Here is a 27,078-nt window from a genome sequence, read left to right as displayed (position 1 = left end):
AAGTTACGGAATTTCAGATTCTCCAATCTCTTCCTTTCTTACACAACTGCTTTTTTTGTAGGCGGAGATAAAAATTCTAATTGCAGCACTGTGGCCCAAGAGCTTGCTGCATTAGTATAATAATACTGATTTCCCAAATCTGGATTAAACAATCTCAACAGACCATTAGTGGCTGAATACTCTGAGAAGATGAAGGAAACCATCCTACTGCTCCATTTTGGGCAAAGGCCATTTGGGAGGTTTTGTCCTGGTCTAGGGTCCACATCCAAAGCTAAGATTTATACATCAAATACACGATTAGGTATGTCTGGTTATCCTGACTGATACTTCATAGAGACCTGCACAAATTCAGGGTAGGATTACAAGACATATGGTATCATTCTTCATGTAGATGAGATACAATATAAGGTATTTGAGGTGATTATTTGGGATTGTGCCCATTTTTCCTGGCTTTGTTTAATGTATCCCACCCTAAAGGCGTTACTGGAAATTTACAACAGACAAAATTTCTATTTGGAGATAGCACTCAAATTTGATTGCTACCTAAAAATTTGGCTGTTCTTCTAGTGTCTCAGATGCTATTTTTTTCAAAACCAGTTTTAGCATTTTTACAGGATCACAGACCACTTTGCAATAGTGTAAATGAACAGTCTGTTTAGTGCTTTGAGAAGATAATCACGTCATAGTCATAAGATAGCCCTATGGCAATTTCTTGTTCCTCAAGTTTACAGAAAATGCTGTGTATCTTGGAGTTTAGGAAGCCCAGCTAGGGAAGAAGCAAGGAAGACTTTGATAAAATGCATTTTTCCAACATAATTTCAAGCACCTCATAATAGAGTCTGTAAAGTGGGGTTAGGTAATTTGCATAACAAGACTGACATATGGTAAAATTGATTTATTTAAGTCCCTCCCCCCAACATTTCTCCAATAGGGAGCCACTGAATTTGTGAGCACTGAAGGTCATCTAACAGAAGACAGAAAAATAAAATATAGGATAAATTTACCTAACTTTCTTGATGACCTTTCTGTTGTTTTTATATTAGAAATCTCATAGCACTTCAGTAAAAATGTATATTTCACATCTCTGTTCTCATTCAAAATTTTTCAATTCCACTGCCACTACTGTTGTGATACTGTTCTACACCTACCTTCCATATTCTGATACTAACACTTCCATAGGCATGTGTGCATCATTCAGTGCATATGCCAGCTCCTCTACAGTGAAAAGTGCTGTGTATAAATTCACCATAAAAGTTTAATATTATTTTTCATATTTTTCATAGTATGAAAATAATATTAAACTTTTATGGTGAATTGCACTCAGCACCCTAAGATAAATAAAAATCTTATGGATTTGATGCTTTATCAAAACTTCCAGCAGAGTTTCCACTGACTTCAGTCACCTCCTCATGCCTTAAAGTAAAATAATCAATTATAAATATTTTACAAATTCTGTAGCATACAAAGTTTTCCTTATAACATAAAGATGATTCTTGATTTCAAATGTAAAGTATCATTGAGATTATACATACTGGTTTGCAGGCTTGGTAGCTAGATAGTTTCTGTAACATCTGCTTTTCTAGTTGTCTCAGAATACCTGGCATCAAAAAGGGTTTTAAGCATCATGTATATAAACATTATCCTACTGCACAATAATTTCAAATAGGATTAATCACCTGAAGAAAATAAGTGCAAATCAAATTAAATATAGATATTTTTGAAAGTATACAGCTTCAATTTTTTACTTTTTACAGTTCTATTATTATAATGACTTTTAATCACTACTCCTGATTTCTAATATTTTATATATTAATTTTTTCATAGCACCTTTTGATAGCCAATAGCTTTTAGTAATGAAAACAAAGACAGAACAATTAAATACAATAAAAAACGAAGTCTTTATTCTTTTGGCTCAACTGTAATGTGGTTTACTGTTCTTTATGGTAATAGCATTTTCCTGCATGCAGTTCACCGACACATAAGTCATTATTTTTGTAAAAGGAGGAATCAACATTGAATTTTTGCTTGTGTTAGAAACACAAAATGTCCTGATGTGCTCAATTATACAAGTTTGCTATTTAATTCCTGTGGAAAAAAGAAAAAACCGTTGTGGATCCCATATTATATTTAGAACAGTTCTAGTGCAGCATGAATCAACAAGAATAAGRATAGTCTATGTAAACAAACACTGGTAAAGATTTCATGAATAAAAAGACTATCTTGAAACTTCTGATGCAGTTAGTGCTAGAATTTTAAACAAATCTTCCCAACCACATTTCAATTACAAGTTATATCTATTTGGAAGCAAGTGCATTTTGGACTCAGTTTGAAACTTATTTCACATTAAAATGTGTGCAAAAATACAGTACTAATAAAAAAGCAGAAACCTAAAGCTACCCCATTCTCTCCTTTGTTTCTTATTTTGTGAAGTTCTTGAATTAAAAAGTGCTATGGATAGAAAATAACAAAAGTGACAGCGACATCAACCTGAAGATAATTCTCATTTCTCATTTTATGTACAAAATGCTGAAAAATAAAATAAAATGATATTTTTACAATATTTATACTTTCTTAGAAAATTCTATCCATGTATTTTCAACATATTAAGCAGTTTGCAACATATCCTGTACAGTCTGACTATACACCGTACAGTATTCACTTAAAATTTTAGAATGCAAAGCAAGAAGCTCTTAAATAGCTGCAAACTATTGCTTGATGTCATGAAAGAATGATGACTGATTGGACAATTTGTTTCACTTAACCACTGAGATATGGCTTCCCATATTAGACTTTTAACAGTGGAAGGAGTAAAATTACAGCAGCAAAGGCAAGATAAACATGCATCAGTGATAGCTTCCAATCTATAATGGTACAGAATACTTCATATTAGCTGTTAAAAGCTTGCAAACTACACTTATTGTGGTACATATTTGATGCAATAAATATTGTGCACAGGTCATTATTTGTTTGCTCAAACATGCACCACAGGATAAAATAACTATTTACATAGACGGTATTATTTTATCAACACATACAATGTCAACCTTGCTGAGAGCAGAAGATGGCTAAACGATACTGCAGGGTGAAGCAGAACAACTTCATCATCATTTAGTTTTGTGGGGTTTTGGTAAATTCAATTTCCCAAGTTCAGGTAAGCTGTTTTCTACAGAAGAATATGTTAAAATGGACTTTATATCCCCCAGTGAATTTTTTTATGCAGAGTTATTCAACTACAGTTTAATGACTTATGAAAAAATAAAACATCTGTTCTATTACTGTAGACTCTATGGGACTTTACAGGCACATTAAGAGTTCTCTGGATGAGACACTAGATGGATACTTTTATTAAGCACCTCAAAATATAGAGCCACCCTGAAACGTGGAAGTAGTTAGACTCTGTTGCTTTGTGCGACGTCATGTTTTTCCATGCATGAACTACAAGTGCAGCATGCCTTCATGCAAATCACTTCTGTCTGTACATTATAGAGAATCCGAGAGTAGAACACCTGGTTCTCATACCCCCTTCCCCAACATAAAACCCATTTACAAAAATAGTCACATATAATAGTAAACAACCTGTGAATTAAAAAATGATAAATTCACCAACACAGACTTTTGTAAAAATATGGCAAATGTGGCTGTTGAAATGCAAACAGTGGATACAATTATTTTACTGAGTGTTTCATGTTAAACACAGATATTCATAGGTTCGCACCTTTTTTTAACTGGTCCCTACAGTCTGATTGGCCATTTTGTCTTCCCTTCAGCAGTGTCAGCTGGTAATAAAAACAACAACCTCCTGTCAAGATGTTACCCTGTTTTACAGAGTTGCAGTTTGATGAGGAGGGGTCACTGTCTTGTTATAGGCACTGACCTTTTTATATATAATTATTTATATATATATTTATATATGTAAAAACTGTCAGTTTGGCATGTACCTCCTACAGGAGTCCTGGTGACACAAATACATGACCTTCTCATGCTGTAAACAGTTTATTACAAACAGAATTCTCCGTTACTTTTTAGTTTCCCTGCTGTCTTTACCTTTATCTTCTTTCTCTGATTTGTCTTTTTCATATTTATCCTTGTCCGGCTTTGTTACACTGTCATAGGATGGGGGAGATGTGGTGGATGGGGTCATATCTGTTTTTTCTGGAGTGGAGTTCTCATTTAGTTTATCCATAATCATATCTTCTTTCATGGGCAGATCATCCTCATCTTTATCTTTATCCTTATTAAATATACCTGAAACTTTTTTGACTTTTTGCCTTAAAAGATGACGTCTGAAAGCACGCTGAATGATGACAGCAGACACCTCCTCCTGTTTTCGTTTTAATGTCGTCGTAATTGGTTCATAGGAGACTTTAGAAGGATTGGCTGCCATAAACCGATCTTCCATCTGTATTCTGAGGGCATCCATCTCTCCACTTTCYCCCAAAACACGCTTTGTGAAAGCAAACAAGATGTCAAGGCAGTGAATTCTGTCACCACTTACCATGGGCAGATCCATTGCAATAAGCTGGACTTTGTTTGGYTTKGSTAKRWGAAGAGGAGGMTCWAGTGMWGCTGCAAAATCWGASARTTTMYYRWAYTCYATGAATTGTGTTGCRTCTGGATCRAACTTCTCCCAGACTTCATAGAACATCTCAAAGTCATCCTCGCTCAAGGGCTCAGCGCTTTCTTCAGTGGCAACACTGAAGTTCTCCAAAATCACAGCAATGTACATGTTCACCACTACCAGAAACGAGATGATAATGTAGCTGACAAAGAAGAAAATCCCAACGGAAGGGTTGCCGCAGTCTCCTTTAACAGAGCTGCCCGGATGATCTTTCTGAGGGTCACAGTCTGGTTCCCCGCTGTTGAGAATAGGGGCTAACAAACCATCCCARCCAGCAGATGTGGTAATTTGGAAGAGACAGATCATGCTGTTGCCAAATGTTTCAAAATTGAACATGTCATCAATCCCAACTTCTCTCTTGACATAGGCAAAGTTGGACATCCCAAATATGGCATAGATAAACATGACTAGGAACAGCAGCAGACCAATGTTGAACAAAGCAGGAAGAGACATCATCAAAGCAAAAAGCAGAGTGCGGATGCCCTTAGCGCCCTTAATGAGACGCAGGATTCGACCTATTCTGGCAAGTCGAATGACTCTGAACAATGTGGGGGATACAAAATATTTCTCAATCATCTCAGCTAAGAACATGCCTGTTGAAAAACAAGTTAAATTAGTAAAAAATATTATTACATTTAAAAGCCACTGCTAAAGATTTACTCTATGAACATTGTAGATCTTTTAGACAAATAGCAAATTTGAACAGATTTTAGAAATTTGGCTTCCAGCTTTTCAGTTCTTTTTAAAAAAACTTTTAAACTTTGGTACACTATGGAAATCCATAAATCCCAACAGAACTTCTGAAGCAGTTTGCAAAATAATGAAAAAGTGCATCAAAGACATTTCTATGTATTAATTGTATGACTATATATACAAACACACATATACAAGGCAAGATTTTTAGGACAAGCTGGTAATTAGTATAGTGTAGATTAGCAAATGCTGAGATTAGAAGAATATCTTTCTATTTAATAATAATCTCAGTCTGAAGAAAGATATTTACAGTAGTATTAAATTACCACATAACCATCAAGTTACAGTATTCAAATAAAATACATAGGTTTGAAGAGAACTGTAACTTGCTTATCACATGTGAAATAACATGACCACAAATTTAGTAATAATGACACAGCAATTCCAAACATAAATAAACTGATAATATAAAGGCTTCATAGAACCCATTAGAGAGCAGCAGAGGTAGGCATTATATTATGGGCCTCAGAGAAGCAGAAAAACAGTAACTATATCCTGTTTCCATCCAAAAATGACAGAACCAGTTTGTTTATAAGGAGCTCTGAGAAGTTAAAATGAAAGAAATTTTTATTCAAGTTCTTTCCAAGTTTCTGCTCTAAATAAAGGAAAAATTAGTGGAGCCATATATTTATTACTACCTGTGCTTCAGCTCTGCTTGTCCATTTGCTCACATTAGCTCAGGTGTAMGACCTCTCCTTGGCAAATACAGCCCTGAGGTAAGCCAAGGGTTTTACACTGCTGTCTGGTGTCCTAATATGCTGCCTAGCGTGTTAGCCTAACAACAGTCCCACACAGATTTTGCTCTTGGATTTAGGCACTGTTAGTGTCAAAATCGCCTTTCATTTATTGGTTTGTTTCTGTGCTGAGGTGCTATGGAATTTCTACTGAATTCAGAACAAAGGTCTAATTTTGACTAATGGAAAAGTGAGAGTATATGAAAACTATTGATAAAATTCTCTTCCATGCTGTTCAGTTATTTTATGGATAATATGAAATCAGAAGACAGAAAAACTGAAGACAGACATTCTAGTGACAGTGCTGAACCCAAATGCAAATAGACTTTAAATTCCCAAAATAAATTTTCAGTTTCCACTGAATAAGCTCTTTCATGAAAATGAATTGCTCTTACCTACTATGGAGAGAATGACAACCACAAAATCAAAAATATTCCAGCCTATAGTAAAGTAGTAATGGCGAAGTGAAATCAATTTCAGGACACATTCTCCAGTGAAAAGTACAATAAACACCAAGTTAATCCAGTATAAAATGTTTTCCATTTCTTTGCTCTGGTCATCTGTTTCTACCATCATTGTGACCATATTAAGGCAGATAAGTATCATGATACTGATATCAAATGCTTGTTTGGTTACAAAATCAAAGACCATGCCTTGGAATTTGTTCTGTGGAAAAAAAAAAATCAGTTTGATATGCATTGGTAGAATTTCTTTTTCTAAATTGTTACAAATTAACTGAATCTTGTAGATGTACATGAAAACAATTTCATGTCTTCCAAGAAGTCCTCCATTTGTATGAATTTTTCCGTTTGTATATGTAAACACAAATCAAATAGGCATGCGATTATTGTATTTACAGGCATTGAAGGGAAGACTTGAAAACATGGTGCATTTTTTAAAGTTGCAGGGAAGACTGCCATCTCAAACCAATTCACTGTAAGCTTTTGCGAAACAGACTATTAAATGAACGTTTAACTTGGCAAACTTTGAAAAAAAAAGGGGGGGGGGTTGCTGGCAGGCAGGCTGAAGAGTTGATAGCACTTCATTTGCCAGAAAATATATAAAGTTTTCAAGCCCAGAGTTCAGTACTCTCCATGCTACCGAAATAACCTTTAAAAAATCTATGTTCCATTTCTCAGCTATAGAGAAATTACTGAGGGCTGAACTGGCCACTGAACTGGCTCCACGAGGTTTCACAAGCAGGACTGGAACTGCAGAACTGGCATCACGTTCAGCCCCAAGCCAAGCCCTGCGCCGTGGCACGCAGGTAGCGCTGCTCAGGAGAGCAAGCCGTTGTAGGGATGTGTACAGCAGGAGAAGAGTGGGAGAGACAAGAAGGACTTTTTTTCCAGGCAATAATATAGTAAGTTGCCGTTATACAGCAGTTTCAGAGAACATTTCTTGGCTATTAAAAAAGACTGTACCCTAAGGCTTAGATGTATTTTGACAAATACACTGGCACAATTGATTGTTCTAGTTAAACCAGTGCTTTGAAAAAAATACCATGTAAAATGTCATTGTCATCAGCAGAAAGAAAATGAGAAAAACAAGGAAATGAAAGAGTCCTTCATGTTCAAGCAGACTACAAAAGACAAAAAGATTGGATTTTGAATGGATGAAGTTTGTCTTATATCACTTGTTCTTTTAGATTACAACTTAATTCAGCCTACGGCTTAGTTAAAACAGTCCAACTATTAAATAAATGTAAAAATAAGAGACAAGATTTTCATTCTTACTGCTGGTCGAGGTATAGGTTTTTGTGGTTTCTTTGAACCCAATTTTTTCATTGCATTGTAGTATTTCTTCTGTTCTTCTGTCATAAAAATGTCTTGACCTCCAAAGTAAAGCAATGAAACAAAAACTGGTTACAATCACATATCTTGCCTTAATTACTTATAACCAGAAATACGGAGCAGTAATAATTAGCACTCTTGTTCACATTCTCATCTGTAGAAAAAGTTAGGAGAGAAATAAAAATCTTGTTTTGTTGTGATTATTAGTACATGGGAAGCAGAAGGATTACTTTACACCTTCCATTCTAAATGTTTAGGATCTTTTCTGAGAGGCTCTTGAACTTGCAATTTTTGTAATGGACCTGTGATGTTCACTGGGGAGAGGAGAATTGCGGAGGATGGGAGCTTTCAGGCAAGAGAGATGCTTTTTCTTTCTTCTACTGAATTCCTTCAGTTATTCTGAGACACAAATTGATAAACTATTCCAATTCCTTTCGCTTGTTTCTCCTCTATAGTAAATTTTGGAAATTTTTCAGTATTGATAACTATGATGCCACAGGAGAACTAGAAGGGATCCAGACAATCAGATTTCACACCCTCTTCCTTTCCCAGCACTGGGGACTTAAAGTGAGAGATCCTAAAATTACTATTTGGAGTGAGTAGAAAAAAAAGCATCTCTCCATCTCAGCCAGTTTCTAAAGGAAGCACATGGATTCAGCAGCACTTCCAGTACTGTAATAACTTTTTGTGTTACCATACTTTAGTTAAGTCCTGCAGCTAAAAGACTGATATTTTGGATGCAGTGCTGACAAAATACTAACACTAAAGAGAGTACAAATAAAGATAACACAATGTAAACATTATTGGGGTTCAAAACCAGCACTGATGAGCTCTGAGTTATGAAGGCAACCTAGATAAGAATTTTTAAAGCTACATTTAGCTATTTCAATGGTTAGCCTTTTTATGATTCAGTTAAAGGCTCCAGCACCAAATCCACATCTTTACACAGATGATACTGAGTGTTTCACTATACATGCAGAGATTTACACTGTCATTGTCCACCAACTTCTCATCATACCAAACTATACGGCTTTAATAATTTAATGTATGTAATATGTAAGGCACATGTTAATTTATCATAAAATATGAAAGATATATTTTTATTAATGAAATCACTGTGTGGGGGCCCAAAAGAAGCATTTAGCTTTCTTTTCTGAATAATGATGAAGTACTTATCTTTTTTTTCTGCTGGTTGAAATTGTCTATGATGACACCAATGAAAAGATTCAAGGTAAAGAATGATCCAAAGATGATAAAGATGACAAAGTAAAGATACATGTACAGGTTATCTTCATACTTAGGCTGATCCAAGACCTGCAAAAATGCATAGATACTAAGCCTTAGTTTAACTGTGAACACAGAATCAAACATCTGCGGGGTAGAATTTAGGGCTTTGTCACTCTGACCTTTGCTTCTCATGCTCAAGGTCACACATATCCCACTGTTGTGCAATCTCTGAATTTACAACCTTGACAAAGGACTCTGCTATAGAACCTGATCTTTCATTTAGAAAATGTAACTGGCCTATTTGAGTGTAGAAAAAATACTGAAGACACAATTGGTTTAAACTAGCATAGTACCATCTGTCTGAATCTATAGACGGCATGAAAAAACAGCTCTTAAAATTGTGAATTTTCCCATATATCTCCTGGGAAGGCCCTGATGTGGGCTTGTGGAGCTTTCACTGCTATGGGTGCTCAGTAAACTGCCCTGGATTTTAGTATTTGTACCATGAGTTGCCACTTTTGTATAACTTCTTCTCTTATTGTTTTATATCTCACTGCTCTGGCAGAGTTTCCCTGCAGCTGACCCTTGCTTTAACCTGAGTTTTAACTCAAAGTATGCACTGGTCAGGTTACAGCACACGTCCTCACAGCTTAATGGGCACAGGCTGTCTAAAGGGAGGCATCCAAACCATGTTTAGAGTAAAGCATACTTTCTTGGTAGAGCTAAGCACATTCATTACACTACAACAGGCCTCTGTCTGTGAGCGTAGCTAACCAAAAAAGCTAGGGGGTTATAGTTTATTCAGTTCTCTACTTAGAGCTAGAGCACAACTTGTACCCAGGGAGGAAGGGGAAGACAAAAGGGTAAGAAAATGCACAGGCCAAGTTGAGAATAGGAGCTGTGCCCTGAGGGAAGGAGCCAGGCTGCCTGCAAGGCTCAGTGAAAGTATCAACCTTAAAAAAATAATCAGTGTTACAAACAATCATCTCTAAGCTATCAGTTCCTATTTCCAAATGTAAGTAATACCTCAAGGCACATAACAACAGGAGGAAAAAAAATTTGATGGCAGTAGTGTAGTCTGCTGTGGAATTTAGGAATTTGGGTCCGATTGTACCACTGAGAACGTGGAATGCTTTGGATTGCGCCTCTGCTTTGTCGCTTGTATTTTTTCTACGGTCCCCATTTGCTCTAACTATAAAACTATAATAACTCCTTGTTCTCTCATTTTTACTGTTATTTCTGAAAGATGTTAAAATTACATTCTTGAATCTTGGAGCTCATACAGTCAAAACAAATGGAGGCAAGGGAGTATACTTACATTACGAGAATCCACAGCTGCGTACATGATATCCATCCATCCTTTAAATGTAGCCTATAAACAGAACAGTTGGGTTTATCTTATGCTTTTCCTGGAAAATGGCTCATCAGGAACACTGTTTAAGAGCTGAACACTAAATGTCTTGATGGCTCACAATAAACACCAGTATGGTACAATATTAATAGGTGATTCTTGCCTTCTATTGTATTTTTTATTCATATATAAGAATTGCAAGCAATGTCTAATATTTTACTACAGAGGACACAACATCTTTTAAGAACTTTTTATTCATTATGAGTAATACCTGATATCAAAGTTATTTTCTGTGTTACAGGAGAGTAGGTGTATTTGATGTAGACTCAATGCAGCTAAGTTGAATGCAGTTTGAATTACATATTTTCTTTTATCATAGTCTTTATAACCTTTACTGTTTATATTACTTCTGTGGAGTCATGAATTTATCCCACACTTTAAGCCATCACCAGTTCTTGGCTCAAAGGCATGACACTTTTCAACAGTTGCAGTGATACACTCTAGTTCCTGAGCAAGAGCTCAAAATTATTCACCCTTCTAGTTCACAGAAATTAACTTAACTCTAGACCAGGAATTATTATTTTTCCARTGCCCATGACAACTAATCTGTCACAATTAATTAACACTAATTATAAACGATAAATACAGGAAGAACTAGCTTATCAATTATGATGAAGTGCTTCCCTAAAATACGCAGCCTTGTGGAGGGAAAGAAGTTAACAGAGGATATCCCAACTGGAAAGGATATATTATAACTCTAAAAATCAGAAAGATAAGGGAAATATCTGCAATTCCGAATGTACAAATTCTCAGGATTCTTAGAATCTTCAAGAAAGAAAGAAAAAGTATCTTACACGTGGCCGGCATGTTTGCATATATTGGTTTTAAGTCAGCATCTTGTGAAATATAAGGATTTCACTAATATGAGAGATAACATTTTGGAAAAGTTTTAAAAACAGGGATACAAGTGTTAATAAAAATGAATGGAATGTCCCAAAGTTAAAGCTTTGATCTCAGTTGTGGGTATCCTGAAAGCACCAAACCTTCCCATGTGCCCCAGAAGTTCACATCTTATGAACTAATCTCCTAAATAGTATTCTTTCCAGCCCCACAGGAATTCTGTACCGCTGACATTCATCTGCTCAATTTCTTTCTAGAATTCATTTTTGCCTTTTATTTGGTTTATAGGTGTATTATTTTGGCTATATACTTTTTATAATTTTCCTGATTACCAAACTTGACTTCCAGCGCAGAAGGAGCTAGTATAATCAGAGATGCAAGGCAGATATATATTTGAAGAGAAGTTCACAGATACACCTTATATATGGTAAATATCTATTTCTGCTTACCTGAAATTTCTTTACATATTGCATACATACATAAATACACACACACACACACACACACACACATGTGATTCTGTGTTTTTAAAACACGTACTCCACATTTCTGTGTAAGGATTTTTATAAGCATAATTGCAAGTCAGAAAGTGGTCTAATCTAAATGATTTCTTAAAGAAATTACTTTTGACCGTTACAATTAAACAACAGAAATACAGAAACAGAAACAGTGACTTACTACTTGAAGCAGTGACAGATAGCCAAGGCCTACGTTATCAAAGTTAACCTTCACATTCTTCCATCGAGCAGTTTCATTGTTTTTTATGAGCTCCTCACACTGGCTATAGTTGTTGATTTGGCTGATATCAAATCTCTCATCAGTTGTAGTGTTAACACAGTAGTAAAATTTTCCAGCAAATAAATTTACTCCCATGATACTGAAGATCAGCCAGAATATAAGGCAAACGAGAAGCACATTCATAATGGATGGAATTGCTCCTAGGAGGGCATTCACAACCACCTAGTGTACAATGAAACCAAGGAGACACAGTGTAAGAACACAGGCACCAGTATCTTACAGATGCTTTATCAGCTTTAAATATAACACTCTATTTTAATTCTAACATCTGTATTACGCTTTTTGAATTGTTGGGAGTAACAAGTAAGAAAAGAGGTACAGAAGAAAGATAAAATGTCAACATAATATGAAGGAAAAACATAATAGCAAATGGTAACTTTAAAGAATGAAAAAAAAAACAAATAGGTAAAGAGAATTCTGAGAAAAACAGAAAAACAGCATTATTTAATTCTTTTTAGACAATTTACTTAATGCAAGTCTGCAAAACCATATCTGTATTTTTATGTATTMTTCTAATAACTGATTGCATCAAACACAACAAACTTGTTTCTACTATATGTTTACTGGAGAAACAGTCCAAATCAGTATTACTGAGCAAATTTTTACTTGAAAGTGATTTTGAAACCTCTTTTAAATAAAAGAAAATTAAGGGATGTGTGCATGTTGATTTGGATGGTTATATACAAAAACAGAAAAGCAGACATATATTCAAACCAGGAAATTGGCTAAGCATCCAAACACATAAAAGCTGGTAGTGTTCAGACAAGTGGCAAATAAGACTCCAAGAACAAAGAGACTCGATTTAATTTCCAAATTATTTGGGGGAAAATCAGACCTCAGGAAAGAAAAATGCAGAATGTGTTAATGTATGATGAATGATGATTAAAAACATGCCAGAATCAAATAAAAAAGTAAAGAAAAGGCAGTTGGGGAGAAAGTAGGTCCATTATGAATGAGAATGATTTATTTAATGATGAAATTGATGAACTGCAAGAAAGTTAACTCCTATTTTAAATCTGTTTGTAAATAACTCTAATATTATACACTTTAATAACTATGGATCACCAATGCCAGTTTTGCAAAAACAATTGAATCATATCCTTATAACCTAATGAAGATTTTGTTTTAAAAATGCAGGACATTAGGCATTACATAGATGTGATTATTTATAATTCATTTAGTTTATATGATGTAAGTATTACAACAGATCTTTTAGCACACTATCTTATCTGTTTCTATTTGAAATATAAATATATAGCTTAAGCCTGTAAAACATTTTGGCATTAAGCTTATATCTACAATTAATAGGCTCCATAGATTCAATTACTTGTTAAACTAGTCATCCAGGTAGATCATCTCTCATTCATTGGCATTTTATACAATAGAAAAAAAAACTTTGAATGTTAGAGTAGATGATGAACACCACCACCATGAAGGAAAGGAGAAATACTTCTTGAACTTTCATGGATCCATTCCTGTCAAAACAATACCTTTTTGGGGTGCTGCATACTTTGGACAATATTCGAGATCTCACATGTCTTCAATGAAATTATGTTAAATTTAGGAGTTGGACCAGATGAGGTTCCTTTCAACATAAATTGCTCTATGACTCTCTAAATGCATAGAATGGTGGACGAACTTTCTCCATACTTCAGTGCAGATTTGTTTTTTTGCCCAAATGTCTTTAAATCAGACATTTATATGTCATAATCAGAAAAAAAATCACATATTGTAAAAAAATGTTGATTTTTAATAGGGAAATTTAAAAACTCTAAGTAGTTTGTTAATCATACTAAAAATCTCTAGCGATACCTATTATAGATCAATAAGCAAAAATAATACAGCATTTTATTGCTCATCAGCAGGGCAGAGAGGATTCCCTCACTAATGGGTAAATCCTGAGTATTTCTGCAGTGCTGTTTTATGTTGACCAATCTGTACTCTCACCTTTGTCAATGACATGACTGTGGAAGGCCACGGATAGAGGAATAGTTTGACCGAAACAAATTATGAGTTTAATATGAATGTTGAAATAATTTAAAAGTGAAATCTATGAATCCACTGATTTTAGTGGGAAACTTGAATAGAAGTAATAAATGGATACAGAATTTTTTTGCGAACATCTACATATTCTGGAATATTTTTGAAAAAAGGTAGTATTTAAGAAAACATTTTTACTTAAGCTTATCTTGATTCTTCTACTTAAAAATATAACTAGATTTCTAAAATGTAGTAGTATCATCCATCAGAACTAATTATTGAGATACAAAGGGATAGTTATTGAAGTGAAGATATTTTTCCTCAAGCTTTCAGTCTCATTACACCCGAGAAGTCTCTTTCTCTTACAGCTGCAGGTCCAGTCATGTTATTCTTTCCATAATTGCTGCATTTCTACAGCTGACCTATTTTTCCTCTTTTTAGTCTAAGTCCTGAAGCTATAACAAGACCAGCTTGTCATATGAATCATTTGAAGACAGAACATCAAGGAAAACAGTGATCTAGACACCTCCTGGCTTCCACTGGTGGTAGGGCTTAGAGAAGAGAGGGCAAGGCCTGACTGCAACATATAGCTAGTGAAAGTGGGGACAGTATTAGAAAGAGATTAAAGAGTGCCTTTACTGGTTAGGAAAAGATAGCATGGGACTAGTACCATACAGGAGTAAGTGATGCTGGTTGGGAGAGAGCATAGCCRGATCATGTCTCAGCATAATTCTTAATTATACTCCCACAGGCTACTTTCATGTAGTCCCAACTGCAAATTCAAGTGTACTTCCCCTAGCAATAGTAGTGGTGAGAAGATGCAGGGGAAACATCACATGCTTTCCATTGGGGGAAGGTTTTCTATGAATTATGAGTTCAGGGCGGGGGGGGGAAGGGGGGCAGGGAGGGAGCAACAAATCCAGATTTTAAGGAATAGTATGGCAGACTAAAAATTTAAAATGTGTGGAATGGAATTTCTTGCACATATATGAGAAGTATAATACTCACTGGAAGTAATTATAAGTGCCCATGCAAATAGTAAACTATACTACATTGTCATATTTTCAGTTTATAGATTTTAAACAGCAAAAAGATTATGTTATGAACTGGTATCTTGAATTTCCATATATCAGGCCTTAGAATTTCCTGGTACTAATTTCCTCACCACCCTGGGCTACTGTATCTTTAAATACATTAAGCCTGAAATTGATGACTTTAAATAATGCAAAATTCATTATATCCATAGAAAAGTTATTCAAATGGTTAATCGCTTAACTAATAGAAATCTGCATCTCTCACACAGAATGAAGTTATCTAACTTCACCTACTGCTTCCTATTATGTCTTTTGCTAAAGTCAGAACTCTCTAGGTGTTTTACAAAGAGATACAGTTAGTAGGTCAGGATCAAATCTCTAGGTAAAGTTTACACCCCCATGAAAGTTACGGGATTCAAAACTGCCTGTAAATCTTCATGATAGGAAGTGATTTTTTTTTCTCCTTACCACATTAAATTGCCACTTAAGCAATGTACTGCACATATAAAATCTGTAATATTTTGTATTCAGTTTTTTTGCTCATCACTCTTGTTAAAAAAAAAATGGGGGGGGATAATGTGCTTTTTACCCAGGTATTATTGAAGTTTTACATGGGTCTTATGTCTGATGTAAGCAACCTAAAGTTTCAAATTTGCTTCAGCATGGTTCCGGAGGAATTTTTTTAAATCAAGAAGAGGTGTATGCTTAGGCAGTCTAAACATGGGAAACATTTTGACAAAGCTTGCTAAGAAGATTTATGAAAACTTTACTTTCTCTTTATCTGTAAAAACAAGTACGTCACATCAGAAGAGAAAATATGTGCAGCTTCGTAGAACACCGAATGGTTACAGGGCTGTCAGACATGATCTGAATATGCAAACTTTGTCATAGACAGCTCCAGACTTTTTAACTTTCCCAAAAAAGCTGTAGGAAAAAGAGTGTTCTATTGAAGAAACTAGGAGAATTCATATTCTGACAAAGCATTCAGAATCTCTCAAAGATGGTGAAGTGGTGTGCAGACTGATTTTCAGATAGAAAAAGTCCAAGGAATATGAAGTTCTGTTACATAGTGGGGTATAAATATACTACCTTTACCTATGAAGAAGGGCACATGACTTTTTAAAGAGATCTCCACAGTTATGGTGATGCAGAGCTATGAAACAGATTTTGTTTGAAAAATATTTTGATAAAATTTTAACAGACCTTTCCTGTAGCTATTCAGCAAGAAAAAGAGCAGTAATCAATCTAAACATGCAAACCAATCTCACTTAGTTTAGAGATAACTCTTGGATAAAGACAATTAGTAAAAAGGACTTTGATTGCTAACTTTAGTAAAATTTGTTAAATGGTGACTGAAACCTTTCTATTGAAATTATTTTTATGGAAATCGGGGGGGAGGTTGACTGAAATACATTTTTCAAAATTTAAAGGGTCTGCTTTCTGGAGAAAATTGAGATTTGGTAGTAGAAAACATACTCAAAAAGCAAGCTTAATAATTTGAAGGAAAAAAAAGCTTAATAATTTGAGCCAAAAAGGGTTTTCTTGGCTATCATCCAAAAGTTTGGTTACAGAAATATTTTCATGGATTGAGTATTTCATAGTCTCAGCCTTCTCTATGGCCCTGTTCCCCAGCTGGACTATAATTTCACTTAGCTATTGCTCCATAGTTGTTAAGAAGAGATGTGGTAGTGTACCACAGGAAATGCAGGGTAGCTTGGCAGCCCATGAAGACAGGGCCCACGAGACCCTAAGATTTCTTGGAGGCAAGGAAGTGGTATTTTCTATTTAAATTGTTTAGTTTTCATCAAAGCGTGTTTCTTTTTCGGTTGAAGTCTATTAATTTCCATACACACAGAACATTGCATTTCCTCCAGAAGCTCACCAAATAGTCATAAGTAGTTAACTTATAAGTTTACTAATAAGCTTGTAACCTGGGCTGCCAAAGGGCAGTGATTCCAGCAGGGAGCTCACACATGGATCCTTTTTAATTATAGCAATAGCTTTTCAGCTCAAGTGCATCTGCTGATTAGCTCTATGGCAATATGCCCCAGGCAGACAGATGGACTCTGAAGGCTTAAGTCAGTCCTTGATGTGGTTGGAGCTAGAAATATCTACCACCCCCAGTTGTTGACTACTGACCCTAAGAGAAATGTTTCTAGAGCTTTCATGTCATGGATTATGTAAAGTCTTTGTCCATGTCAGCGCACTAAAGAAGTGATTTAAACTAATCAGTCTGACTTTGCATTGAAGTAGACTGAGCGCCCAGCTGGGCAATTCAGGGTTTCAGATGTGGAAACCGATAGGGTGATGACAAACAGCTAGGGACGGTAACTTCTCAAATCTATCCAACTCTGTCAGCAAAAAGTCTTCTGATATGTTTTCAGGCCACTTAGTGCTCTATAGATTAAAATCAACATTTTAAAATCAATATGGAAAGCAGTATGCAGCCAATTTAAGCCAGAAGTCATAAAATAAAATACCAGCTGCATCTCTGATATACTAGAAACGTTGTCTCAAATAGACTGCAATAGTCATCTAATCTGAAAGACAGAAAGCATTTAAACACTGCCAATTTACTTATTAACATATGAGTTCATAACAAACCCTTTAAATTGCAAAAAAACCTGCCAAATAATATTAATAGAATAATATATTAATAGATTTTTGAAAGACTATGCATTTTATATTTATATGAAATACACATTATGCATATATGTGTGTGTATATGTGCACACACTTGTATGAGGAAGTACTGTTTTTTTAAACTGTTCTATCTATAGCAGGATTTAATTATATGGGATAAATTCAGTTTTGTATTAACATAGCATAGATCCATGCAGTTGATAATTCCTTGGGCCTTCCAGGAAAACATGAAATTGGCTGAAAAGCCAAGGAACCTAAATAACTGTAACAATGTGTGCAGTAACACATGCATTCATATAAGCAGAGGAAGCCTTTTGCTTATACGTGAGTGATAAATGTAAAATATATAGGATGACAGTGGAGCATTTCTGCATGGATTTGTCATTMMTTATTCTGCATGCATTTTTACTGTGTATGCATGCATTATTTCAGATTCTTTCATTTTGTCTTACCCTCATCCCTTCAAATCGCGACAAGGCTCTTAGAGGTCTCAAAGCTCTTAGTGTCCTAAGGGATTTAATGGCACCAAGTTCTGAGTAGCCCAAGGCATTAGCTGTTAAGCTAACCAAAGAGACCTACACAAAAACAGAAAGGCAATATTGCTCATTCATCTTGTATATCCATATGCATATGGTGGGAATGATGTGTACCCTGAACTTCTCAAGAAGATTCAAGGCTGGACCTCTTTCTCCAGGAATCCTTCTACAATGCAGAAAGATCTTTTAAGTCAGACAAAGTAGAACAAAAGTATATTGTAGGTACCTGTTGATGAAATCATGTTGGCAGAATGGTATAAAAATATCTCCAAAATTCACATAAAGCAGTCATCATTTGGTGTATTTAAAGAAAAAATGAAGTCTCATGCAAAAAGAAAACTTCCAAAAGTTGGGTGAATTGGAATGGTCAGTTTAGGACAGGACTTTCCCTGGTACCTTCAGAACTTGATAAGAATGTCAAAGCTCTCAAAATCCACACTCAGACCTGRTCTTTAGTCAAATGTAACTTTCTGCTGTCTATAAAATCTTATTCAACAGCCATAGCTACCAGTGCTCTTCAAATTTAACCAGACTAATCAAGACTGATAAACAATTTTTTTGTTAGACAATAGCAGGAGCTTCATTGTTAGGCATATTCACACTTCATTACATTCCCTGTGACTCCTTTAACCACTTCATTAATTCTGGCTTGTACAACGCTGGTCTGGTCTGCAGGCAGATGAGAAAATATACTAGAATAGCTGTAAAATAAATAATACAATTATCTTTCATCAGTAATCCTTAGAAATGTATTTATAGTAAACCATTGGGAAGGAGTGGCCCTAGTAAAAAAAAAAATTAACATCTTCCATTACCCAGCATTTAATGCCCTTCCCTTCCAACCTTCCTGTTCTCTCTTATTTCTCTCACTTCCAAATTAATCTTTCTGCTTGGTTATCTCTCCCCTGGCTAAACACTAAAAAAAGAAAAAGTACTTCAGAGATTAACTTTTTTCCATGAAAAAATCCATTAGAATAAGGTTGCCATGAAAAACTAAGAAAGTTTTTCATAAAGTTCACAGAAGTAACTAAACCACAGACTATCAAATAAGAAGTATTTGTTAAAAATACAATAAACATACAATGAAAGTATGAAGTATTATTCATCGTGTCTCTGTAAACTCACTGATCATGATGAATTATGCAATCTCATTACTGAGCCAGTAACTTCAGCAGGGTACAGACTCAACCACAGAATACTAGGTGTGCATATAGCCACTTTTTACCACAGAATCAGCAGTGCTGGTGTGGATATAAAAGTTGTTATGTTTTCCAAGCTCTGTGTAGTAAAGACTTCATAGTCTATCATATCACTGCATTCTGAGAGAGATGAATAATGTATCATGATTTCTACAGAATCCTGCTGCTAATCACGACGAGTGAACATGAGTGAATTCAATGAGTTAATCCAAGACACATCCTTACCTTGCATTCCACGTGAATTACATAGGCAGAACTGAAAGGTGCCCTATTAGTACATACAGATGTAGTCAGGCTATCGGGGATGGAAGGGAAATGAATGTCTGCTATACAGTTAAAGATCTGTAGACTTCCATTTTTGCTACCCAAAACTGTGAGCAGGTAGGCTTGAAGTTATGCCACTCCTCTCCTTGATGGGGAAGCCTTTTGAAAGCGATTTGAGTACCCCGTTCTAAGGGTGCTCCTCTACAGTGCTCCAAGTGCTTCTTTAAGGTCCCCATGTGATGCAGTGAAAACTCCCAGAGTACTGCGTAGTACAACAGAACTGAGAGTTCCTTGCAGCATTTTCCTTTCTGATTACACTGACTAAGTGATAGGACATTTACAGTAATTGATTAAAATGTTACAAAACCTTAAAAGAAATTGCCTTGAAATATTCAAATTCCATATGCAGTAAAAACTAAAGAAGATGAACAGCATCCTTTCCATACAGCAAAAAAAAAAAAAAAAAATTAAAAGGCATCATTTAAATTAAGCATTAAAGCATCGTAAAACTACAGAATATCAGCAAAACACCTCTATAATAATATCTATGTAATTTTTCTCTTCGAAGGAGAATTATAAACTGTATCACAATAACAGTTTTAAAACAGAGTTCCCATTGGATAGAACAGAAAGTTTACCTTAAAAACAAAATATTCTGATTCTTACAGCCTGTAGTACAGGATATGAAAAAGAATACATACATCAACAATCAGGAAGTCCAGCCAGCACCACGCATTAGTGAAATAGGTTTGAAAGCCATAAGCCACCCATTTTAAAAGCATTTCCAGAATGAAGATGTAAGTGAAAACTTTGTCAGCATATTCCAGCATGGTCTTGATAGTTTTACGTTGTTCTATGTATATATCTTCAAATGCCTGTGAAAAAAAGATTTTCAAAGATATAATTAAATGGCTTCACAATTTGCAATAGAGGATAGAATAGCCAAGAAAGAATTTGAATTGGAAAGATACAGGTGATATAAGCTATATATCCTTCCCTCAAGCATAACTTTCTCTTTCACTCCAAACTGTATTATTTTTTTCAGAATGCCAAGTCTAAATACAATATTGTATTTCTCTTGGCTGAGCTGAATGGTGATCCATGAAACTCACTGTAATACAGTTCTCCAGATCACATTTTCTCTCATTTTCATGAATAGCAATTCTTATTGACATMAGGATTTCCTCTGTGGTAGCTACAACTTTATAGCAAAATGATATTAGGGATTTAATACTGGCTCTTGTGATACAGAATTTTTGAGAAAATAATAATTGAAATCGAACTATACAGAGTAACCCACAAAGCAATCCAGAATAGAAATTAATAACTCTCCCTTCAAAAGGAATTGTCTGCATTGACAGAGAATCACCATGCATTCAATTCCAAGTGTAGCAAGTATCGTATAATCTGCTCCTGCTACGAAGTACTAATTACTTCAGTACTTACTCAACACACCTGATTTAACATCAAGTTGGTAAAATGTGATATTGGTAAAAAAAAAAATTTTAACTTTTAATATATAGTTTCATATATAATATATAATAATAATCTGTAGTATAATAATAATTATTATCGCATACATTATGCAATATATAATATATTTTATAATAATTATGTATAATATATAACAATATATTATATAATTCATAGCTTATGATTTTTAAATTTTTTTTTTGTAAAATTTGGTAAATAATTGAATCACTTTTGCACCTTACATCTCAGTTTGACAGTTCAGGTTGCTGGTGATACATTCCTAGCTCAGCTSTGGCTTATTATAATATATAATAAGAATATTATATATAATATATATAATATATAATATATATATTATATATTATATATTATACATTATATATTATATATATATTATATATATAGATATTATATATATAATATATAATCAGAAAAAAGCTAACAAATCATATTGTATTTCTGACTGAGGAAAACAAAAAAAAATTTACTAGCATGTAAAAGGAATGTGAAGGCATGTTAGTACCAGTCTGATACAACTAAGTTCTTACTTCCATGAACAATAGATATTTTGACCTTTCCGCACACATTTCTTTCATAGCCTGTGAGAAAACGTACATATCATACAATACATGCTAAATGCTTGTTGATATATTTCAATATTAGAATATAAAAGAATTGGCTACTAAGTTCTGACATGTCTTCTGTAGCTATACAATTAACTGTAATTCTAAAAGCTTGCTGCTTAAAATATTGCACAACTGTTCCACACTGAATTTACCAGGGCACCACTGCTGAGCAGAATCATGAAGACAATGAAGGTCTCAAACCAGTTGTGTTCCACAATCTTGTAGCAGGTTTTCCTAAGGTTCCACCAGATTTTCCCCTTCCCATCTTCTACACTGACTTGACAGCACTTGAATCTCCGCACACAGCCTGGGAAGTGTGATATTAAGTTGTGAGATGTCAGAGCAAGGCAAATATTTATTAGGAATCACAAATGAACAGAAGTCATCTGGCTAATTTCAGTATTACTGCAATAGGTGCTTGTAAATAAGTATCTTCCTGAGTATCTGAGGGTTTTAGTTTCAATATTTGAAGTGAAAGTTTTGTACCTCTTATAATACCAACCAAAGACAGACAGAGCTCCAGAACAGTATATAAGTGGCAGCACCTCTGAAGAAGATACTAATACAAAAAGAAGATATAACCGTAATTACAAAACTACCTCTTAAGTCTGACTGAGAGTAGAACCCAGCCCAAAAAGCAACATAGTTAGGTCTAATCACCTTGGGCATATTTTGCTTCACTTACCTTCTGTAAAACAAGCCTCTGGCTCCAGAGCTTCTTCAGGTTCTACTTCTGGCTGTTCCCCTTCTGGAGGGAGTCCAACATCAACTGTGCTGCCTTCCGAAGAACTGGATGCATTTAATTTCTGTGAATTAAACCCCACATATATTTTTTTTAATTTTTATTTATTTTGAATTGATGTTAATGTTTGAAATGCATACCAAAATATTTTGCATGTATTCCATGCTCTAACATTAAAAGAAGAATTTTTTATCTACAATATATATTGCAAATTGCTCTACTACAGGTGAGGTCACAAGATTAGAAACTACACCATGTATATTTTCCCTATTGAAAATACTCTGATATTTTCATACAAGGAATTGCTGAAATGATTACACTACTATTCTGAGCCACATGTAAGAATTCTGAAATGAAATTTCAGTAAGTTTAGAAATGGATGCCTTCCATGCTTTATACTGTTTAGTTATTCCAATCATGTGGCTGCATTTTAGATTACACTTCAGATAGCAATGTTAATACAAATAATTTTTCCAACATCATGACCAAACCAACAGCAAGCTGCACAGATGTATTTTCATGTCTCAGATACATGTTATTCTATCAAGTCTGCAAAACCTAAAAAGTTTGAATATAAACTTTTCACTGTCATTGACATGAAAACACATATTACCAGCCATATAGGATATTTTAAATCTATTTATTTCCAAAAGAGCGGCACATTACTTTTAGAGCAGTAGCTGTTATTTTGCATTCTCACTTGCCAATGCATTTTCTGAATTTATTGTGCAATTTGAAACTACTTATTACTCTGCTACAGTACACATACATGTCAAATAAATAGCCAAAAATCCTTTTTTTCAGAGGGCTGAAGTGAAAACAAATGCTTTAAAAACAATACTGCACCAATGAATCATACTGATAACATAAGCCAGATCTTCAAAATGATTCTTTTACACCCTCATGTTATGCTGACAACAGACAAATATGAGTACTATAATAAGTAAAAGCAGTTCTATCACAGCATTCTATGACTCTTCTAATGTTATCACTATGTGGAGTATAACATCAGTAAAATGGCTGCATTGATAAGTAGCTAATTTTATAAAGGGAATGATGTAAGCAGATTTAAAACACAGTTTATGGGGAATTAACTTTAGACAGAGGGATATTCCATGATAACATTAAAGATGTATCTTTGCTGACGCTTAAAACTTAAGTTAGAGGCATTATTCCTTTGAAACATGCTCAAGAAGCCCCAATTTCTATAAAGTTTTTTTTTAAAGGAAATGTAAATAATACTAGTATGTGCATACAGAAAGTACTGGAAGCCTTTGATATCATTTTACATTGCAAACAACATTCAGTATGTTCTTCAAACACAGAGAAAATTAATTTCTCCCCACTCTGATTTTATCAAGTCATACTGACAATCTACTGTGTTGTGATTTTGACATAGGTTTAACTTTGATTTCTGTGTACCACAGTGGTCTGTAGCCCACATTTTAGAGGAAGACCATATGAACAGAAACATTTAGTGTATGCATTATTGTATGCATGTAATTTCAATGATATCTGCAAACCCATTTCCTGTTTCTTTTAAAATCCCAGTTTACACATTCACGTGTCATGTTTGTGCATGACCTTYAGCATCTATGAGGTTAGGTTCAATTTACACACATGGATGCACTCTTTTCTGAAGACTAGCATTTCCAAATTTCTCATTGCAACATATTCAAAATTATAGATGATGCATGGCAGTTTGGCCATTGTGGAATACTGCCTCTAAAACGGTGAAACTGGAAAGTATGGGATAAATTCTGCAGTCCTCAAGTAAGGACCACAGTGTTAAAACATCAGTGAATGTCCATCATCCATTTGAGGAAAGGCCAGAAATTCCATAAAGCCAAGGTATATTCCAAGGAATTTTATGCATGGCATTTAAATTATCTTGTATCAATACAATACAAAAWAATCACTTTTAAACTGAGAAGTGACTATCTGTATTCCTTAGAGTTTTATTAAAATGTTGCTTTCATCATTCCGATCTGGACAGCATTTCTAGCAAAATGCTGCAGTAGTAGCAGAGCAAACAAAAATTATGAACTGGTTTAAAATATAAAGTTGAAAGACCTACTGTCCATTTTTTTAAAGGAAAATGAAGAGTTCAGTAACTCAGTCATTATGCAGTGAGTTAATTCAGCATGTGTTAATTTTAAGAAGTAACAAATTCCTATTACTGAAGTTGCACAAAACTAGCAGATAACTCAAGATGAAAGATTAGAGATATCCACTGTAAGGAGAGATCAAAATGATCAGGCAGAAATATGATACAGTAGAATGGTCATTTATCAGGAACATCGGAAATCCATCTTTATTTATGTGGGGCAGTATGCATGGTGAATTGTATCTTACAAGTCTCTTCTCATTGAAAATCTGGCATGCTTCCTGTAAGGAGTTGCAGTAATAATCACAGGAGTTAAACTGATAAATCCTAAATTGAATCAACAGCACTTGTTATTTAAAACAAAACAACAACCAAACACTTTATTCCACTGATATTTCAGTTACTCTCCTGTTGTTGATGTGACACAGCATTTCCTTAGCGTGCTGGCCTTGTATACCTGAATTTAGCTCCAACTAGATCACTGTGTGAAGAAGCATATTATAAACTTTATTCAATAAATTCAATCTGTAATGATTCAGTATCATCTGTGAAAGGAAAAGTTTAAATTTATTCAACAAAAATAATACTTATCTTTTTGTTTCTTTGTTATTTTTTCCACATTGAATTTATTGTATGGCATTCTATGCAATATTAAAAAAATTAAGCATGCATTAAGAACAACTAGGAAGTTTTTGTGATACAGCATCTTAAGATGTCACCAAATCAACTAAATTCAGTATGCCAAGAAAATTTTTCAGTAACACTCACATATTTCCACAGCAAACTTCTTCCCTGGTACAAAGCACTTGACACAGGGATGTTGCACTGATTTCTATGTATTCAACTCAAACCCATCTGGGAATGGAACATGTTACTGCTGATTACATATAATTCCATGTGCTTTAATACACAGAAGGACTTTCCTTTTTCTACCACTTACTGTGACTTGCCAGTGTCCACATACACAAAAGCCAGCTGGGTGGCTAGGCTACCCCTAACTGCAGACCCGGGTATGTTGGGAATGCAGCGTATGCCCAGTTATTTACCTGAACATATCTCAAGGTACCTGGTAACTTCTCTTCTCACCAGCATTACATAAACTTGATTTAGGCAATGCTATGTACTTAACATGCATACAGCTTTTTTAAAAGAATGAACCTGTGAAACAAGGTAATCAATTATCAAAACCAAACTTTATCTTTGATATGGCAGCAAGTCCTTTTTGATTCTTATTTGATACCATGCTTCTAGGTTTCAAAAATATTCAGTCACCCAGATTATAAATGATCTATCAGGATCAGCTATTAGACATTGTTCAAGAGTCATGATGCTAGATCGTACATGAGAAAGGTTTTCTGAATAATATGCTAAGGAAATTATTCTCAGAGAAGTCTACTTTTCAGAAGCTCAGAATGTGCGTCCTCCATCTCCTTTGCACAGAAGACAATACTGGGACAAAAGTACTTACATGGTTTTAAAGCAGCATTATACTGATCATCATAGATACATATATCGTGTATGCCACATTTACCAACAGCATTGCCAGTCATGCTTCAGTCAGCAATACAATACAAGATACCATTTTTAGTTTAGCTTTCAATATAGAAACTGAAAGTGGAAAGCAGCTTGCCCATCAGAGAAGCATTGCAGAAAGCAGCAGCCAAGTTTAGGTCAGGAAGTTTTGGACATAATTACTTTCTGAACCTTGACAACATCTCATAGATTCATACAATTCTGCTTCACTTACAGCCAGGCCACTTTGAACTTCTAATGTTTCTTTCTTTCTTTTTTTCCAAAACGGTAATCTGAGAGTAGCAGAAAAGCTCTTACTTTAACATTTTTAACAAAGCTTGAAATTTCATTATTGGCCAGGATGTCACTAATTGCTGTTGAAATCACAATTTAAGGGACTGAAGGAGCAAAGAGCAGAACACACAGAAGCAGGAAGATGGCTCCATGAGAAACCACCATTCTGGTTTTGCTTTTAATTTCCTTTCCTCCCAAATACCTGTGAAAATGTTAAATAATGGAAATTATATATTTTTCAATTTTCTCAGAACTGTATGGGTATCAGCATGAAAATCAGATGATTTGTGATATAAATAGTGATGTTATATCCAAACTTAGACAGTCCATTCAAGTACAGCTACACCACCTACAAAAATGACCAAGTGGCTGAACACCCTTGTAGTTCTACTGGTATAGCTATAAGAGAAATCTAGATGTTGCTCTTTATAGTGCTTATATAGTCAGGCATAATAACTCTGTTCAAAAACCAGAACATGGTAAATCAAGGCAAA

At 34.7% G+C, this 27,078-nt stretch overlaps 1 protein-coding gene across 9 annotated transcripts in view; it reads right to left on the bottom strand.

Annotated features, from left to right (window-relative positions):
* Positions 1-1,879: 1,879 nt before the first annotated feature.
* The window catches only part of LOC112978105 (sodium channel protein type 2 subunit alpha), a 58,492-nt gene continuing 33,293 nt past the window's right edge, over positions 1,880-27,078 (bottom strand). For 8 of the 9 annotated variants that reach the window (XM_026091269.1, XM_026091274.1, XM_026091280.1 and 5 more), the window contains exons 17-26: positions 22,615-22,735; positions 22,082-22,236; positions 20,532-20,705; positions 18,284-18,406; positions 12,055-12,336; positions 10,444-10,497; positions 9,075-9,212; positions 7,842-7,946; positions 6,501-6,771; positions 4,016-5,211 (exon numbers count right to left, since the gene is read on the bottom strand). In XM_026091269.1, coding sequence (XP_025947054.1) covers positions 4,016-5,211; positions 6,501-6,771; positions 7,842-7,946; positions 9,075-9,212; positions 10,444-10,497; positions 12,055-12,336; positions 18,284-18,406; positions 20,532-20,705; positions 22,082-22,236; positions 22,615-22,735 — 2,619 coding nt within the window. Of the gene's footprint in view, positions 5,212-6,500; positions 6,772-7,841; positions 7,947-9,074; positions 9,213-10,443; positions 10,498-12,054; positions 12,337-18,283; positions 18,407-20,531; positions 20,706-22,081; positions 22,237-22,614; positions 22,736-27,078 lie in introns of all 9 variants that reach the window. The other variant, XM_026091312.1, reaches the window with a different exon arrangement.

Source organism: Apteryx rowi, unplaced genomic scaffold (genome assembly GCF_003343035.1).
Source record: "Apteryx rowi isolate R43461 unplaced genomic scaffold, aptRow1 scaffold_121, whole genome shotgun sequence".
Classification (NCBI taxonomy): Eukaryota; Metazoa; Chordata; class Aves; order Apterygiformes; family Apterygidae; genus Apteryx; species Apteryx rowi.
The sequence above is the reverse complement of the archived record's forward strand: the minus strand, read 5'-3'. Positions and strand labels throughout refer to the sequence as shown.